At 50.2% G+C, this 20,173-nt stretch overlaps 1 protein-coding gene across 3 annotated transcripts in view; it reads left to right on the top strand.

The window, feature by feature from the left end:
- The first annotated feature begins 1,496 nt into the window (after positions 1–1,496).
- The window catches only part of LOC142578660 (FRAS1-related extracellular matrix protein 2-like), a 300,678-nt gene continuing 282,001 nt past the window's right edge, over positions 1,497–20,173 (top strand). For all 3 annotated transcript variants that reach the window (XM_075688109.1, XM_075688110.1, XM_075688111.1), the window contains exon 1: positions 1,497–6,504. In XM_075688109.1, coding sequence (XP_075544224.1) covers positions 1,563–6,504 — 4,942 coding nt within the window. In that variant the 5' untranslated portion in view covers positions 1,497–1,562. The remainder of the gene's footprint in view (positions 6,505–20,173) is intronic.

The raw sequence follows: 20,173 nt of genomic DNA on the forward strand, positions 1-20,173 counted from the left end.
GTCCTTTCTGCTGGCTTTGTTCTCGACCGAATTACTCAGGGTTAAAATAAAGTATACCTGAATATACTTACTATGACAAATATAAGTCATCAAGAGCACAATTTCTTTAATAAAGCAAACCTTTCTATGCCTACTTTCCTAGGGCTTGGGGTTTCACGCACCTGCTTGGTCGGACTTTCGCCGAGTAAAGTGCATTTGACTGTTGGACCATCTTGAGAATCGGCCTGCTTTAATCGGCGCACCGACCCTGGATACCATGTCATAGCGAAGGGGGCCAACTCCGAAAACAGTATGATGCGCTATCACGTGGGTCACGTGGTGGTGGTCTCCGCGTCTTGATGTCTTCAACGACATCTAGGTAATCGCTATGGCTCAAAATGCTTTACAGAATATAATCCGTACCATGGCATTTATTTAACCGCTTCACGATAGATTTGCTTCTAAGATTCCAATATATGGGTTGCATCTACATAATTATTTTATTATGACAATCTGTGTAGGCAAGTACACTTTTCTTCTTGCTTATTGTTCAGAATGAACATCAGTGATTGGTAAGCATCGCGCCTAGAGGAGGAGAGGGATAGACAAGGAAATTATAGCCCACGCATTGGCTACCCCGTGCTGGACTAAAGGAGGGGCAGCAAAGGAAATTCAAAGCAATAGAACGAGGCGCGAGCAAAAAGAAAACGTGAGCAACTAAGAAGAAAGCTGCACATGTGCGCTATGTAATGCATGATAATCACAGTCTATCTCTCAGTCCACGTGTCCTCGAAAATATCAACAATGCGTTCAACGCCTTTTGTGATCTCGCCTCGAGGAAATTCGAGAACTCGAGGCGAGACTATGCATTGAACATGCAGGAACATATTTTACATATTGGCAATCTCGCCTCGAGTTATCGAGCTGGGCAATATGCACGATTCTGAACTGCATATTCAACAACCGAATATACTCGAAGGGGAGAGGTCAGACGTCCAACGCGCTCCTTGGAAAGTGCACTCGACTTTTATGCTTCTGAAAGTGAAAATGAATATATGTAGAGTAGAAAGTGCGAAGAGGGCTGGGAATAGAGGAAATTTGACCCGGTCGCTCTGTCCATTTACGGAGCTCTTATCGGGTGTGAAATATGCCCTCGGGAGTTGTCAGCCTACCTCGACCTGGAGAAGGACACAGGCGAACCGCGCGTGTGGTGCCCGCCGTGCGGCCACAACGGGACGGGCTTGCCCCAAGGCCAAACAATCGCGGTACGTTCGCGCTGCACCTTTCAATGCGCGAAAAGTAAGAAGGAGAGTCGAGGCAGTTTCTCCTTTTTGTAGTAGCGTGACTGCCCTCCCCCCAACGGCACGGGAGGGCGTCGAGCGATACCCGCCGTGGGACGTTTCCCTCCCGGGTGACGCGCCGGCGGAGAGAGGCGATGGGGGAGGACCCGAGGGCGAGAAGAACGCAGCCCGGTGGCGCTCCCAGCGAGACCACCTAAACATGAAAGTTACCGCCGAGACGGCAGCATCTCTGCGCTGCTCCCGCCGCGATCTCCTCTGGCCGGCGGACGCAGCGCATCGCTCATGAAGCGGCGGTTCCTACGCTGGCTCACCGCCGTGGCCCTGGTCGCCAGCGCCGCCGGCCGCCCCCTCGCAGCCGCCGACGTGGTCGTCAGGAACCAGCCACTGACCGTGGCCCTGGGTCGCTCGGTGTTTCTCAGCCCGTCGGAGGACCTGCGGATACGGGTCGCGCCGGGAGATCGCTGTCACGTGCACGTCGTTCAGGCGGAGGATGGCGAGCCGGGTTCAGCCCTGTCCTGGAGTCGGCCCGGAAGGCTGCAGCCCTCGTCCTTTCCGTGCGGATTTGGCTTCGGCAGTGTGTCTTACACGCATTTTGGGTCCAAGATCGCGCCGCTCCTGGACAGGGTGCGACTGCTGGTTAAGTACGAGGCCGAGAACGAGACGCTGATAGTGCCCTTGCTGCTGTCGGTGGAGGTATCACCCGAGCCGTATCAGATCGCAGTGAAAGTGAATGCGCTGTCTGTGCCATCGTTGGGTGGCGAGAGCCAGCCCATCAGTGAAGCCGTGCTTAGTTTCAGTGCTGTGGAACCAGGAAGTGTTTGCAGGGTGCGCGTGTTGTCGGAGGTTCCCCGGTTTCCCCGTTTTGGTGAGTTGATCGGTGACGTCCCGGCACAGTTCGCAAGTTGCGAGTCTTTCCTGCAAGGCGACGTCCGGTACCGTCACACCGGTGAGTCGCACTCATCCAAGTGGGACTACGTGCCATTCCTCGTAGAGGTCACCGAGTCATCAAGTCATTCATCGAGAAAAGAGCGTTTTCACCTACCCGTCAAGATCGATGCAGGGATTGAGAATTCTGTTCCCCAGCCGACTTTCGCGTCCGAGCTTCACCTAGACGTCAGCCAGTTCATAATGACCCCACTGACTCCCACGGTCCTCGCTGCAGAAGACCCGGATAGCGAAAGCGGCGCCTTGCTGTTCAACTTTAGAACAGTGCTCGGTCCTGAAGAAGGGCATTTCGTGACAACTGATGACCGTCAAGTGCCAACAACTTCGTTTTTTCAAAAGGATGTGCAATCACTAAAAATTGCCTATGTGCCTCCTCCTGCGCAATCAAATGACAGGCGAGTGTTCCGAGTGGAAGTAGAGGTGATCGATCCGGAAGGTGCTGCTTCGGACCCATTCTCTCTCACGATTGTCGTGAGGCCGACAAATACAATGGCCCCTTTAGTTACTAAAAACACTGGAATCACGCTTGTTGAAGGAAAATTGAGGAAAATTGGTGACAGCTTAACTGTCTCGGATCAAGATAACCGCGAAGAGGTTTCCTTCACTGTCGTTGACGGAATGAGGCACGGAAGTATTCTGGTGGATGGTGATGAAGCAGATCTGTTTACGACGGCTGACTTGGATGAAGGGCGCGTCGCATATCGACACGACGGAAGCAGTACAAGCACAGATAACATCGTGTTTAAGATGAGTGATGGACGACACGAAGTGGAATTTCTTTTTCCTGTCACTATTTACCCAGTTGACGACGAACCGCCTCTCTTGGATATAAACACCGGTATCACCGTCCGCAAGGGTGAAGACGTCCAGATTTTATCCCGCTACCTAAGCGCCACCGACGTCGACAGCGATGATTTCGGTATTCTCTTCGAGCTGTTGCCCCCGTTTCCAGAACACGGCACATTGCTGATGAAGAAGCATGACAAGCCACCCGATTCTTTCCATTGGCTTTTCAAGGACGGTTTATACGAAGCAGAGGTGACTAAGTGGGAGCAGGTAGATTTGCTCGAAGGAAACCTCTACTACCGCCATTCGGGAGGCTACATGTCCGAAGCAATCACAGACCGCGTCTTCTTTCGTCTCTCTGACGAAAACGAGCCGCCAAATGAATCCGGAATAAATGAGTTCTTGGTGAAGATTCTTCCTGTTGACGATCTGCCACCGGAGAAGCATCCCGACGCCACGCTTCATCTCCTCGTAGAGGAGTTCCAGCTGACGGCGATCACGAAGAAGGAGTTGCGTTACCGCGATCTAGACACGAAAGAAAAAGAGCTCCGGTATCGGATCACGAAGCCGCCTTTCGACACGGACGCTAGTAACCCGATGAGAGCCGGCGCGGTGGTACGGATGGACGAGCCGGACACAGAAGTCACAGAGTTTACGCAGGCGGAAGTCAACCACCACAAAATCGGCTACCAGCCCCCATCGGCGGAGCTGGGAATCGTGCCTAGGATAATAAGCATTGACTTCGAAGTGTGCGACAACGGCGATAACGTGCTCCCCGGCCAGGTTTTTACCATTCTCTTGCAGCCCGTTGACAACAAACCACCAGCGGTGCATAATCGCGGCATAAATGTTGCGGAAAAAGCTTCGGTGGTCATCACCCTGGATGATCTCGACGCGACGGACACGGATACGCCGAGCGAAGAGCTAACCTTCGTTCTCGTTAAGGCTCCCGCCTACGGAGCAATTCGATTGGCAGGAGATGCCTTGGACGAAGACGCTTCATTCAGACGCTCAGACATTGCGAGCGGTCAATTAGCATATGAAAACAGGGGTAGTCCTGGAAGAAAAATGGACAAGTTTGAATTAGAAGTTCGTGATGGAATACACAGGGTTCCGGTAACGGTTAAGGTGCATATTAAACCGCATTCAGATGAGTCGCGTGTTCCAAAAAGGCCTGGAACCGTTAACGTGCTTCTGACTGCTAAAGAGGGTGGGAAGGTTTTGTTGGAGATTCAGTCCTTCGGTATACAAAACATGAATGACCCTAAAAGTAGTTGTGAATTTGTTCTAACACATGCTCCCAGGCAGGGCAGTATTTTTAACAGCGGAATGAAATCAAATCGATTCTCTCTGCAAGATTTGCTAAAGAGAAGAGTCTTTTATGTCCACAGTGGCATCGAGACTGGTGTAAGCGGTTCGAGCGACATATTTCAGCTCAGCATTACGGATGATTCCGGAACAAGGAGAATGGATGATGTTCTTGTCCATGTGAAAGTCGAGCCCGTGGATTCCATGCCACCGCGAATTCTAGTCGGGCCGTCTCTCGCTGTTCCCGAAGGCGGCCGGGCCACGATCACGCGTGTGCACCTTTCTGCCACCGACGTGGACACGAACGACGAAGAAATTCTCTGCAGCATCGACGTGCAGCCAAGCCACGGGTACGTTGAGAACACGTCACCGTCGCCGGGCTCTGAGCGTGTGCAGGTGGGCGTGCCTGTGTCGGCATTCGCAATGGCCGAAGTGATATCGGGTTGGATAAACTACGTTCAAAGCATACACCGAGGGTTTGAACCACTGGAGGACAACTTTACCTTTGTTTGCTCCGATGGCGTGAACTCTAGTCCTAAGCACAAGTTTCACGTGCAGATAACGCCAAAGAACGACGAGGAGCCAGAGATTACGCTAGACGAGATACTCGTGTCGGAAGGTGCTGATGCGTCGCTAGAGGAGATCGTGACGCAAGCAGCGGACATGGACAAGCCCAGTGACAGGCTGACATTCCGGGTCACGAAAGCGCCTCTGCACGGGAAGATACTGTCGACGCGAACGATGCAACTAGAAGCCTTCGACAGGGACGACGTCGCAGCACCGTCCTTTGTAGTCTACCGACATGATGACAGCGAGACGACGACAGACTCATTCGAGCTATCTGTCAGTGACGGGCAATATGAAAGTCGAAAGCAAATCTCGGTGGTCGTAATGCCTGTAGATGACGAGACACCCCGGCTCGCTGTCAATGATGGCTTGGAGGTTGGACTGGAAGAAAAGAAAGCCATCACAAACCGCGTCCTGAGAGCAGAGGACATCGACTCAGATGATTCGGGCTTGACGTACATAATAAGAGACATACCCAGACACGGGCAGCTGCAGCTCTTGAATTCCACCACTTACCAGCCTTCGCGCAATTTAACCCTAGCTTCTAATTTTACTCAGCAAGATATTGACAATGGCCTCGTGTTGTACGCGCATACCGGAGCTCCCGGAGTACGAGATCTGATTAGGCTTGACGTCACAGACGGCACGAACTCGCTTATCGACCAGTACTTCTGGGTGACCATCGAGAGTGTCGACGTGATTTATCCTGAGGTGGTGAACACGGGAGTAAGACTCCCCGAGGGCGGCAAGGTGACGCTCACCACGGCCGCACTAAGCACGACGGACTTGAACAGCAACGACGAGCGGCTTCGCTTCACCATAACCCATTCACCCGCAAAAGGTCACCTCGAGAGCTCGGACGCCCCGGGAGTGATCATCAGATCTTTCACCCAGTTAGACTTGGCAGGGAACAAAATCAGCTACGTTCACACCAGCAAGGACGAAAGCAAGCTCGACAGCTTCGAATTTGAAGTGAGTGACGGCCGTAACTCGGTGTTCCGTACCTTCCGCATCGCCATCACCGACGTGGACAACAAAAAGCCCGTGGTTTTCATCTCGCCGCTGAGGCTCCGCGAAGGCGCCGAGCGCCTCATCACGCCGTTCGAGCTCAAGGCGGACGACATGGACACGACGGACAGCGGTGTCCGCTTCCGCCTCGTCCACAGGCCGGTGCACGGCCGCCTGATTATGGACAGGTCCCGCGAGGCCGGCTCGTTCACCATGGCCGATCTGGGCGACAACAGGTTGTCCTACTCTCACGACGGCAGCGACACAACGCGCGACAATTTCACCTTCGTAGTCAGCGACGGCGTCCACCGCGACTTCTACGTGCACCCAAACGTGCAGCAACCGACGCACGAGCCGCAGCTGTTCCCCATCAAAGTGGTCGCGGTGGACGACACTCCTCCCCAGATGGCGGTGAACCGGGGAGCCTTCGCGCTCTCGTACTTGGACGGGTCACGCCGGCTCGGGTTTCGCTTTAACAGTGACGTGCTGCGCGCACGTGACAGCGACAGTGTGGATGCCAGGCTGAAGTACGTAGTGACCCTGCTTCCAAGCCACGGGATCCTTGTCAACCGGGCCGTCGGCAACCGAAGCGTCGTGGAATTCACGCAAGGTGAGATCGTGCTCCCTTTGTGCCGTCCTTAGGCGTGGCAGATTCATTTTTGTCCAACACCCAAGTTGAAAACAGAAGGCTCCGCAAGTGATCGCTAACAGCGCTTTAATGTATCCTTTCATTAGTTAATACTGAAACAGTGTCGAGCTTTAATGTTCAGTTACTGAAACAACACGGACCAGTAAGAACTTATCACGCTTGTATTTGTTTTTCTCAATGTCAATATACCACCTTTTGTTAAGTTTATATAGGCGTGCTGTTTATATAGTACTGCTGTTCCATCTACTCGGGGGTATTGGTAGAAGGGGTGGGCATTACTTTCATTATAAATTGCAGTGTTAAGGTTGATCATTGGGAAACAATCGGAAATTAAATTTCAATTATTCACTTTAGAGTACATCATGCAGTAATAATGTTGCACTAATGAAGCCACGTAGAACGAAGTGCTATTCATTGAAAAGAAGTTTCTAGATGAGCAGTACTTTTTAAGACTATCGTTCCTACAATCTGCTAATACGCACAGAGGTTGTAATTTGTTTCGTACTGAAGTGCGCGGGGAGGCTTTGGGAAGCTGTTAATTAATATGCCAATGTACACTTATAGGTAGTAAATTTTAGAGACGAGTATCTCAGGACTTAGGCTAGTGTCATATTATTTCTAAGCAGATATGAATTCACAAGTGACCGACTTCCTTATTTCGCAATATTAAGATGTGTCCTAATTACAAAACTTGCCATTCCGGCAACTGAACACTGCGATTCGTCGTGGAGTCTGCCTTTGCAAGTAACCCACCTTAATTGCTCCAGCTGAGCTATGTGCCACAACCGATATTTCTAATCTGATCGATAAAAGAAACATTCCCCTCTATGAAGATGGAATGGCAGCGAAAGCTGACGACAGTCAAAGCTCTCAAACAAAAGAATGGTTTTCACTGCCATTCCATCTTCACAGAGTGGAATCGTCTTTTTTTTTCTTTTTTTCTTTTTTTGCCGTGCGAGTCTGGCGTCGTTGCTCGTTCGGAGGTGTCCGGGTTCCCGATTGTCATTTTCGTTCAGCATCGCGAGAACGTTCTTCGTCGGTGATCGTTTCGCGCCGGCGCAGTTTACAATCTCGTTGCTGTTCCCTCCGGCGCTCTTCGCACGCACGTTGTTCTTCGGGTGTGCGAACTACACGTGTCCGCCCCATCGATAACGCAGCTGCTTTTAGCGCCGATACCTCTCCTGCTTATATAGTGCGATAACCTTAATGTTACGCTATTATTCACGGCGAGCGTTCTAATCTGTACCGCATTTTGACATCTGCGCTGCCGCATCACCCGTATAAGTTTGTTAGAAACCGCTAAGTCCGTTTCTGTTGCCGGACGCCGAAATAACTACGGTATACTTGTTATCGCTGTAAAAAACAACTCGTTATACTGCATAGCTCGGCTCCGAAATTTCTAATTTCACTCAGGTAGAGCAAATGTCACGCCGCCGAGCTACTCACTAAAAGTCTCTATAATCTAATAATAGATGCACAGAGGACAGTTACAGAAAAACATATTAGCCTAAGTATTTCTGCGAGGTTTAACCGGGCTTTAGCCTGCATATGTCTGACCATCAGTCATGCTTTCGTGCCACAGAAATCATATCAGGCTTCAGTGACACGATGGTATTGTACATAAGTTAAAAAGAAAGAGAGAAAGAAAGGCAAAGGAAAGACAGGGCGGTTAACCAGAGATTACCTCCTGTTGGCTACCCTGTATAAATAAGTTAAGCTATGCCATCAGTTGCTGGTTGCGAAGCTAATAATAAAAAGGAAACAAAAGCGCGCCTGAGCACATCGGAGCGAAACCGATCGATTCATCATCTGGATCAAAGAGAGATTCTGCGTGAGCACCTCTGCCCGGCTGGTGACAAGGTGACTTCATCACTGCTACTGTCGGTATTTGTTCATTTATTTTTGTCTTTTGTTAAACGGTTAGATAGGCGGCGAACAAACATTGAATGATTCTGATAACACGAAACAAATTTATGGCCGTACTAAAATGAATGAGATGCGTTTATTTTCTTATTTTCCTTCTCTTTTCTTTCTTTTCTTTTTCGAAGAGCTGCCTCTCTGGTTCTCAAGCGAACATATATAGCCTCGTGTGTGTGCTCGTACGAGCGCGCGCTTTGTATATATATATATATATATATATATATATATATATATATATATATATATATATATATATATATATATATATATATATGTGTGTGTGTGTGTGTGTGTGTGTGTGTGTGTGTGTGTGTGTGTGTGTGCTTGCGTGCTTATGCAACACGCTTATACTTTCGTACTGGGTAGCTATCGTCGCGCCAACATTCTTTCACTTTCAAAAATGAATAAACGACGAAAACTACCCACCGTTGCTTTCTTTATATTTTTAATAAATGAACGACGCACTGTATAAAAAGCTAGGCAAAAGGTAGAGTTTGTAAATAGTTAGCATCAGGTCTGTCTTTCATGTGGCTAAACACCCGTAGCAAGGCCTTGATCTCCATTGTCATTCCTCCAAATACCTCAAGGGCGATTCCCTAATCCAGTCATTACAAAAAAGAAAAAAACTAATCACTCAGGAACGAATCAAGAGCAGATGATGCTTTTGTTGAATATGATGCATAGAGAACGGTTGCACATCTATTCTCACGGAGCTTCCTTCGGTTCAATGTCTTCGCAAAGCTGCATGCGTTGTGGATGCCGCTAGAAGCGAAAGAAGATCACCATGGACAAGAAATCCATCAGCAGATTATATTCCCTAACACTAGTATTATTGTGAAGGTAGCGCCGTCGCTATTGTTTCGATCCGACTGCTGGTACGATCTGTTGATAACTCGGCGCTGACGCCCGTGGTTGTACCTGGGTCGCAAGCCCCAAGGGTAGCGTTGGCCTGGCGGCCTGGGGTACAACTGCAAGCATCCGAAGGTCCCGGCAAAGCATGAGTCGACAGGTAACAACGAAACAACTTGTTTATTTTAACATCGCAAAGAGTTGGCGGTCAGGTTTGACCGAAGTAGAGAGACGGGAGAGCACTTCACTCAGCAGAAGAAATCGGAGCCCTCCTCTGGCGTCCGGGGGCAGCTGTTTTTATACTCTCGCAGTTGAGGGCAAGAAGGAACCCCTCAAAAGACGAGCACGTGAATGTACAATGGGCTAATGGTGACGCACACTGTCGTAGCGATGCCGTAGCACCATGTCGTGGCGCTGCGCACGATCTCGTAGCACCTGGTCGTGGCGCTGCGCAGCACACTGTCGTGGCGCTGCCGGTCGGACACAATGACTGTAACGAGAAGATGGTCCCTGCTTTGGCATCGCCTGTTTCGGGCACAATGACTGGAACGAGATCCCTGCTTTGGCATCGCCTGTTTCGGGCCCAATAACTGGAATGAGATCCCTGCTTTGGCATCGCCTGTTTCGGGCACAATGACTGGAACGAAATCCCTAGGCGGTCGCATCGCCGCAGACGCGCCTGGAAACACCTGGCGATGAGTGTTGCGGTGACGACGATCGGGCCAAAATGTCCGCCGCCCCGCCGCCGTCGCGCCGGCAAAACCACGTGTCGCAGGCGAAACGCAACAGACCGCCCCGCCGGGGAAAGGAGATCCCGATGGACAGGGGACTGCATCCGCTGTCCGGAGGGATGTCGCTCGATGATGCTCATAACCGAAGTCGGGCGTCCCTTGACGTTTCTTGAGCGCAGCGCACAGAGAAGGCCTCGTTCTCTCGTTCAGGTTCGCACGGGACACTGCAAAGTGACTTCGGGAGAGTTCACATTTTTGTTCTCGTTCCCGGCAAGCGTTAGAACTACGCTGAAAACTCAACCGCTCAGTCAGCAAGCACGGCACAACCCTCACTAAGCCCTGCCAGGCTCTTTCCCCTTTTTATACCACTGCCCAGTTCCTTACAGTAGTCTAGCATCACTCAGAACGCGTCCACAAATTGAAAAATTGCACTAGAAAGCATATCATCACTTTGAAACACTAAACAAAAGCAATATGTTAAAAAAAATCCTGCCTCAGGAAGAAAAACATCAGTAACAAACAATTTTGAGGCTGATTCCTACGTTAGGGGCTTCGACTTAAGCCATCGGCGTTACCGTTGAGACTCCCCTTTTTGTAACGCACCTCAAAGGAATATTGTTGTAAAGCGAGGCTCCAGCGCAGGAGGCGGCCATTTTTGGGAGAGATGGTCTGCAGCCATTGGAGAGGGCAGTGATCTGTCTCAATGATAAACCTCGAGCCGGCTAGATAGCATGACAATTTCTGAACGGCCCACACGAGACATGCACACTCTTTCTCGGTGGCGCTATACGCCTGCTCACGACTGGTCAGCTTACGACTAGCATACAGGACGGGGTGTTCTACTTCTCCATTTTCCCGTTGGCACAGTACAACGCCCATGCCTCGCTCACTAGCATCGCACTGAACAATGAACCCTTTTGTATAGTCTGGCGATCGTAGCACAGGCTGGCTTGTTAGGGCACTCTTTAGGGCGCTAAAAGCTCTTTCCTTTGTCTCGTCCCAGACGACTGTTTGAGGCTCTGTCTTTCTTAGAGCATCCGTCAGGGGAGCCGCGATATCAGAGTACCTAGGGATGTACCTCTGATAGTAGCCGGCGACACCTAAGAACGACCGAATATCGGTCTTTGTGCGCGGTTGCGGAAAGTCTCGCACAGCGGCCACTTTTATTTCAGAGGGGCGGCGACGACCCTGACCAATCACGTGACCGAGGTAGACAACCTCGGCCTGTGCTAACTGGCACTTAGGAGCCTTTACTGTCAAGCCTGCTTCGCGCAGGCGGGTTAGCACTGCCCGCAAGTGTGTCATATGCTCAGACCAGGATGCGGAGAATATCGCTACGTCGTCTAGATACGGTAAAGCGAATTCTTGCTGTCCCCGCAACACTTTATCCATGAGACTTGAAAAACAGTATGGCGCGTTCTTCAAACCAAAACTCAACACTTTAGGACGGAATGTTCCCATTGGTGAAATGAACGCCGCATACCTACTAGCCTCTTCTGTAAGTGGAACCTGCCAATAACCCCTGACAAGATCTAGGGTGGAAATAAACTGAGCGCTACTAACTTTCTCAAGGCGCTCCTCGATGTTAGGGATCGGATAAATTTGATCCTTAGTGATGGAATTAAGCCTGCGGTAGTCGACGCAAGGACGAGGTTCCTTGCCCGGTACCTCAACTAAAATCAAAGGGGAGGTATAATCACTCTCACCTGCCTCAATAACACCGAGCTGTAGCATTTTCTTTACCTCAGCCTCCATAATATCGCTCTGGCGGGGTGACACCCGATACGCCTTGGATCGTACTGGCTCTGTGGAGGTAAGTTCTATATCATGAGTAAGTACAGAAATCCTACCAGGCCTCTCAGAGAACAGACCTTGAAACTCTTGTAATAGTTGGTGTAGTTCGGTTTTCTGCTCAGGCGACAGCGGTGCTTTACTGATAAGGTCACTAATGACTTGACCGGTGTCTTCCCTGTTCGTCACTGAGCCTAGTCCCGGAAGCTCGACCGGAAGCTCTTCAGGAACGTTTACCATCATGCACACCACTGCTTCCCTTTGTCTATAAGGTTTGAGCAGATTACAGTGGTAAACTTGCTGTGCTTTCCGCTTTCCTGGCAGACTTACCACGTAGTTAACGTCCGACAGTTTCTGAACAATTCGCGCTGGGCCCTCCCACTGCACGTCTAGTTTGTTGTTTAGCGATGTGCGCAATATCATGACCTCATCGCCAACCTCAAAACGACGGGCCCTGGCTGTCCGATCATAATAAACCTTGGCCCTCTGCTGGGCCTTTGTCATTGCTTCACCTGACAACTCCTGTGCCCTTCTTAAGCGTTCGAGGAGCTTAAGCACGTACTCCACCACGACTGGGTCGTCGCCCCTACCTTCCCATGATTCTCGAAGCATGCGAAGCGGAGATCGAAGCGAGCGACCGTACACCAGTTCAGCTGGCGAAAACCCCGTAGCCGCATGCGGCGCGGTCCTTAAAGCAAACATCACCCCAGGCAGACACAGCTCCCAGTCAGTTTGATGTTCAAAACACAAGGCTCTCAACACGCGCTTCATGACGGAGTGGAGCTTCTCAACGGAATTCGACTGTGGGTGGTACACTGAGCTGTGTAGCAGCTTTACCCCACACCTTTCGAGAAAAGTTGTCGTCAAAGCGCTAGTAAACACTGTGCCCTGATCTGATTGAATTTCTGCAGGAAAACCAACTCGCGCAAATATGGACAGTAGTGCATTAACTATCTCAACTGAGCTGAGTTCTTTAAGCGGCACTGCTTCAGGGAACTTTGTCGCTGGGCAGATCACAGTCAAAATGTGTCTGTACCCCGTGGCTGTTACCGGCAGAGGTCCCACTGTATCAATAACGAGCCGTCTAAAAGGCTCCGTAATGATAGGTACCAATTTCAACGGCGCCCTCGATTTGTCCCCTGGTTTGCCCACCCGCTGACAAGTGTCACATGTCCTCACGAAATGGTCTGCGTCCCGAAAACACCCTGGCCAATAGTACTCTTGCAAGAGACGGTCCTTAGTTTTCTTAACTCCTAGGTGTCCGGACCACGAACCCCCATGTGACAAGCGCAACAGATCCTGACGATAGCATTGAGGCACGACCAGCTGATCGAACTCCACTCCTCGGCGGTCTAGATACTTCCGGTACAGGACTCCACCTCTTTCCACAAAACGCGCAGTTTTCCTGGCGATACCTTCTTTGACATTGCAGCGCACGTTTTCCAGGCTGCCATCCTTTTTTTGCTCGGCTATCAAAGCCGTCCGGCTGACTTTTAGCAACCTATCAAGTCCGTCTGACGTAGGCGCGATGAGCAAATCAGTAGATAGCTCTTCTAACTTTCCCGCGTCGGGATTTTCCTCTCCAGTATCTGGCGCCTTCAACGCTACAGACTCAATTCTATTCTGTTCGGGCGTGCTCTGAATATCAGCTTGCTGCGCCTCTGACCCTTTTTCGTTGTTTGATAACGTCGGCCCCGCAACTACCGCCTTTGCAGCGAGCTCCCGAACCTTCGATCTGGTTAAGGCCTGAACACTAGCTTCACCAAACAAAAGCCCCTTCTCGCGCAGGAGGTGATCGGACCTGTTTGAAAATAGGTACGGGTACTGGGGTGGCAGCATAGATGACACTGCCGCCTCCGTCTCAAGCGCTCCGAAAGGTCCTTCAATAAGCACTTTTGCTACCGGCAGACACACGCTATGAGCTTCCACGGCTTGCTTGATCCACGCGCACTCGCCCGTGAACATATGGGGTTCTACGTAAGACGGGTGAACTACATCCATCGTAGCTGCGGAATCGCGAAGCACTCGGCACTCTTTCCCGTTTACGAGGAGGTCTCGCATGTAAGGCTCGAGAAGCTTCATGTTCTCGTCCGTGCTGCCTATTGAAAAAAACACAACTTTTGGTGTTGTTTCCGGACACTGAGCCGAAAAGTGACCCGGCTTCTGGCACGTATAACAAACGCCCGCTCGCCTCATCTCGAACCGCTTTCTGCGTTCGGCTTCGGCTGCCGTCTCTTTACGTTTGGTCGGATTGCTTTCACTCGCATCCTCACTACGCGTGTCCCCCTTAAATCTCATGGGCGTGAACCTTGGCCTCTCAGACTTGGAGCCAAATTCACCCTTTTGACCGTCCTTAGCTCCGCGAGCTCGACGCGTCACAAACTCCTCGGCTAGCTCAGCGGCTCTAGCCACCGTACTCACGTCTGGCCTATCCAAGACCCAGTATCGCACGTTCTCCGGTAACCGACTATAAAACTGTTCTAGCCCGAAACACTGCAGAACTTTATCGTGGTCACCAAACGCTTTCTCTTCTTTGAGCCACTCCTGCATGTTCGACATAAGCCTATACGCAAACTCTGTATATGACTCACTTTTGCCTTTCTCATTTTCCCGAAACTTCCGACGGAACGCTTCCGCAGACAGCCGGTACTTTTTTAGCAGACTCGATTTTACTTTGTCGAAATCCTCTGCTTCCTCTCTATCCAAGCGAGCGACTACGTCGGCCGCCTCGCCGGGTAACAAAGTGAGCAAGCGCTGTGGCCACGTTTCCCGAGAGAACCCCTGCTTCTCGCACGTTCGCTCAAAGTTAACCAGGAACAAACCAATGTCCTCTCCAAGCTTAAACGGCCGCATCAGGTCAGTCATTTTGAACAATACGCGTTCTCCTGCACCGTGTGCCTGACTTCCATTACGAGCGCGTTCCATCTCTACCTCGAGACGCTTCATTTCCAAAGCGTGTTCGCGCTCTTCTTTTTCTTTCTGCTCTTTAAGTTCGCGCTCCTGTCTTTTTGACCTCTCCTCAATAGTCTCAAGGCATTCCGACAGCTCGTCATCCTCAGCCTCTAACTCAAGAATAGCCGTTATCAGTTCCGGTTTTCTTAGTTTGTCTGAGACATCCAGACCCAACTCTCTTGCAAGCTCCAACAATTTCGGTTTGCGCAACGACTTCAAATCCATGGCTGCTCTGAATGCTGCTTTTTCTACTGCTTACTATTGTCTTGCCGCAAACTAACCCGGCAGCAACGACAACCACAATTACCAGCTCTGTTTCTGACACTAACAAAAGCCTGGCAAAGCTCAGTAGAAGAAAGTCCCGCACTCACCAAACCTCGCAGGCAGGAATTCCGCGCAGTCGTTCCGCTGCAGGCAACCAGTCGTCACACAGGGCTCGTTGCACTGCTCCCGGATCGTCGTTGAGCTGCTCAGCATACAGTCAACTGCATCTCTTTGCTGCTGGCCTCCGTTGTCGCGATCTCGCCGCTGGCAGACCGTTGTTTGAAGTCGTAGGCGATCTCACCGCTGCCAACCAGATGTTTCGATCCGACTGCTGGTACGATCTGTTGATAACTCGGCGCTGACGCCCGTGGTTGTACCTGGGTCGCAAGCCCCAAGGGTAGCGTTGGCCTGGCGGCCTGGGGTACAACTGCAAGCATCCGAAGGTCCCGGCAAAGCATGAGTCGACAGGTAACAACGAAACAACTTGTTTATTTTAACATCGCAAAGAGTTGGCGGTCAGGTTTGACCGAAGTAGAGAGACGGGAGAGCACTTCACTCAGCAGAAGAAATCGGAGCCCTCCTCTGGCGTCCGGGGGCAGCTGTTTTTATACTCTCGCAGTTGAGGGCAAGAAGGAACCCCTCAAAAGACGAGCACGTGAATGTACAATGGGCTAATGGTGACGCACACTGTCGTAGCGATGCCGTAGCACCATGTCGTGGCGCTGCGCACGATCTCGTAGCACCTGGTCGTGGCGCTGCGCAGCACACTGTCGTGGCGCTGCGCAGCACACTGTCGTGGCGCTGCGCAGCACACTGTCGTGGCGCTGCCGGTCGGACACAATGACTGTAACGAGAAGATGGTCCCTGCTTTGGCATCGCCTGTTTCGGGCACAATGACTGGAACGAGATCCCTGCTTTGGCATCGCCTGTTTCGGGCCCAATAACTGGAATGAGATCCCTGCTTTGGCATCGCCTGTTTCGGGCACAATGACTGGAACGAAATCCCTAGGCGGTCGCATCGCCGCAGACGCGCCTGGAAACACCTGGCGATGAGTGTTGCGGTGACGACGATCGGGCCAAAATGTCCGCCGCCCCGCCGCCGTCGCGCCGGCAAAACCACGTGTCGCAGGCGAAACGCAACACTATGGAAGCAGTTGCTGATGGCACCGTATTTTCATGGCATGATGGCATCGGAGATTGTGAAATTAAATAGCGACAGGAAGGTACAAAATAAAGAGCACTAGAAACTAGCCAACGAGATTCTCTGACAGCGCCGGTGGCGCTGCAGCGAACTACAAAACTAGCCTGGCTGTCGTTGTTGTTGCTGCTGCTGTTGCCTCAAAACGTTGCTCGTATCATCGAGGGGGCTTGGCCACACTGCATTGATTGAAAAGTACATCCAACAAAATGCGAGAAGGGGTAAAGGCAAAGATTCAAAATGAAAGACTGGGCAACTAAATGATAACAAAAATTTTGACACGGTTCATACATAAACTTGGAGAAAAAAGAAACCACGGTCGGTACCCTAGCAGCGTAATCTTCCGGACGTGTCAATGAACGTGTGCAGAGCAGTAATCATACGCCCATGGCTTGTGTCTAATTGACAGGCACCAAAGGACAAAATGTTTGGTGTTGTAAATGCTAAGCCCAGATTACCAGTTGGAAATATGAGAAACATTCTGCGGAGTGATGAGAAGTGACGGCAAGAAAGAAAGAAATGGTCAATAGTTTCTGAGTAATTACAAATAGAGCCGAGGTTAGTTATGGATAAACCAGATCCATGAAGGTAAAAGTTTAAGCGGGGAATTCCACAGCGGAAGCTTGATAATGTCACCTCGCATCGTTGTGATTTGCTCGTGTTCCACGGAAATTTTATATGCCGAAAATCATCATCGGTAAGTAGGGATGATTCATTAAAATTTAGAAATAAAGGGCGTCTAAATCTACCTCCCGTTATGAAAGAGAAACCAGGAAGGAAATTTAAGCCCGGACCAAATGGTGACCACGATGGGAGCGAGTCAGTGGAATCATTTGAAAGGATCCCACTCGTGCTCTCTGCTTAACCTCCTCGTCGTCATCATCCATTAGGTCTTTTGTTTTCCTTCCATCAGCCTTGGTACAAATTAGTACACAAGAGAGCGCTTGGTTGGGCCGGACTCTGTGTACTTTCTGCAAGTCCTCTAATCGTGTGTTGTTAAATAATCACGTTCTATGCTGTCGGAGCTGCAGTAAACTTGCAATAGCTTGATTTGTTCCATAATTATTTTTCTTTCCTTCTTTTTATCAAATATTTTACCTTGCTCAGCGTGATTACTCGTTAATCATTCCCCTATAAAGCTTTAGTCCTGCTTGAATAACATATTTCGATCACGGTCACAACTCACATGCTGTTCTGACCAGATTATGCTCCTACTGTATATTGCTAGATAATATTTGCAGCACATGGCTTGCGGTCATAAGCCATTCATTGCTAGCATGTTCATTTGTACGTGTGGGATGCTGTTGCAAATTGTTCTTTCGAGCACTGTAATGAATAAATCGGTTTTAAACACACAGAATACACCTCTTTTAAACACGCACGGCTGAGAGAATGGTTCAACTTGTGTGCTCAGCACAAACACAGGCTATTGTTCTTTCCCTGAGACATCGCAAAGCCATTCGTGGTGATGGTCTTTACAGCCTCTACGTAGCACCATAATGCGTTTTATGTCCAGACCGCGCATGCGCACACAAAATGCGCGTCGTTTGCCGCGTTCCTTCCGCCACCCCTGAGAGCACTAGACGCTATCGAGACAGAAAACATAAATCAATGTCGCTGTGCTCAGGTCCTGATTCGCCCACAATAACATTAGTCACCGTCATGACAACGACCTCGTCAGGTTTGCGCCCGCCGTTCAGTTCCCTCTTTTTTTTTTTTTTTTCGTGCTTTGCCTACGTGTCCCGACAGCGAACTTGTTGTTTCCTACCACCGGGCGACATTTGCGGAGCATAACTACTTTTTCTGTCTTTCCTTCTCCACTTCGGCGTCTCTTCTTTTTCGCTTTGTGTCGCACTCGACAGAAGATTAAGGCTGAGCGGAGTGCGCGGTGGCTCCCAGTGTTGTAGCAGCGCGCGATCGCTAGCGCAGATAAGAGCGGTTCACAGTCGCGTGCGTTGTGCGCGCAGCAGCTGAGCGACGCCACAGCGCCGGCGACGTCGCGCGTGGACCTCACAAGGCGAGCGCGAGACGCATGCCCAATAGTGGAACAAGTTTCGTCCTGTTTGGTTTGCGAGCCTCCCGACCATGGAGTACACTCCCGACCAGCAGCCCTCGCCGTCATTGCGCCCTGCGCTGGCGTCCGACCCGCACGTGCCGTGTGAGCGGCGACGTGGAACGGAATTCGAAAGATATCAGCAATCGGGCTTCTCCGTTTCCCCAACGCCGTGTCTACTGTGCATGCCGCCGCTTCGGGGAGGTGGTCGAGCGCGTGCGAGTTTCGCCTTTGAGGCGGACGACGCGCAGGGAACCAGTCTCGACGCGTGGCATCCGCCGCCGACCGTCTCTTGTTTCGACGGTGCTGCAGAAGCTCAGCCGCGCATTGCTCCGAACTTGCCAGCGCAGCGTAATTGACATGCAAATCCGAATATGCGACTTGCTGATGTATGCTTGGTAAAGAAAGCGCAGCCTTCGACGTTGGCAGCGTAGTGCTTGGCATGTCGAACCAGCTAAAGCCAGTCCAGGATGGCATATAGTATTCATATCACACGCACACACACACAAACACGCACGAATATATATATATATATATATATATATATATATATATATATATATATATATATATATATATATATATATATATATATATATATGAGAGTAAATATTAATTACGAATTCTGCCGTATATAAAATTTTTTCGTGTTTTTGTGTGTCTTAAAATAGCGCGCGAAATAAATTGTGCCAGTGGGCTCGCTAAGTGACCTCAAGCATGAACTCACACAAAACAAACGAACGAACTTATTTCTGTGCCCGATGAACCGGTGAGTCCAGCTTATGCTGGTGGTCACGAATTGCCAGTTACTCGTACAGCGTAACACTTTCTCAGTAGCTGTGCTTTTAGGACATTCGATTAGCCATGAATGACGAAGTGCAGAAATAATATTGGCACTTCCTTTGCGACAACGTCGGGGGCGTAGGACAAGTGCCTTGGAAAACGGGTCACCCTGGCGTCTTCCGAGACGGTGGCAACCGCCCCTTCGTTGTCTCGCATGCCGCCGTCAAAGCAGTGGCAGATGCCCATTCTGGAGGTAGGTGCCATTAACCGGGCGACATAAAATTGAGGTTGTTTTTAAGGAAAGTAAAATTATATTAGGCTCAAAAGGTGCGCTTAGGCCGGGAGAGTCAGCCTGGCAATGGGAAAAATATTTTTTTGGCAAAGGTTACAGAGGAATTGACAAGACGCCAAGGAAAAACAGAACAGTAATATCGCTGCTAAGGCTATTGGTCGGAGTCCAGAATGAAAATTTCCGCCGAGATGCGAACAGTCTCACACTTGTATAACGAAGCATGGAGACTCCAAAGGAAATCAGGTGTACAGAGTCAATTCATTCTGAGCGCAAGCATAAGCAAGCATCCTTAAAGATGATAAGCGAGGACAGGACAACGAAAATCAGGCAGCATGTTGCACTCCTGTAACATGTGGATTCGAAAGCCTGCTGTACACGTGGTAATGCATTAAGTTATACGATCGGAGGGGTCAGACTTCTTGCAAGGCATAACGTATGGCGCTGTAGGTCAACCCCCTCAGCGACACTCGCGAGCACCTAATGCTCTGCCTAAAAGTTATTTCGTTCTTTTTTCCTTCTCTCCTTCTGTCTGCTTCTCTTTCTTTTTACCTTTCGTTCTTTCTTGCTTTGTTATTTCTCTCTTTCTCCGTTCGTTGTTTTTTTTTTTTGCATCGACATGAATATTAAGAAAGGTTGGCGCCTCTATGGCAGCACCGGCTACTCCTTGTCAATTAGCAAAGGAAACAAATTTGCGCAAAACGGAAGGATAATGACACAACATAAAATATGGCACTCAGTAGTACACCAGATGAATAAAAACTACGCAGTCTAACTGTACATGAATCGCAAAGTTTTGT

The sequence above is a fragment of the Dermacentor variabilis genome, chromosome 4 (genome assembly GCF_050947875.1).
Source record: "Dermacentor variabilis isolate Ectoservices chromosome 4, ASM5094787v1, whole genome shotgun sequence".
NCBI lineage: Eukaryota > Metazoa > Arthropoda > Arachnida > Ixodida > Ixodidae > Dermacentor > Dermacentor variabilis.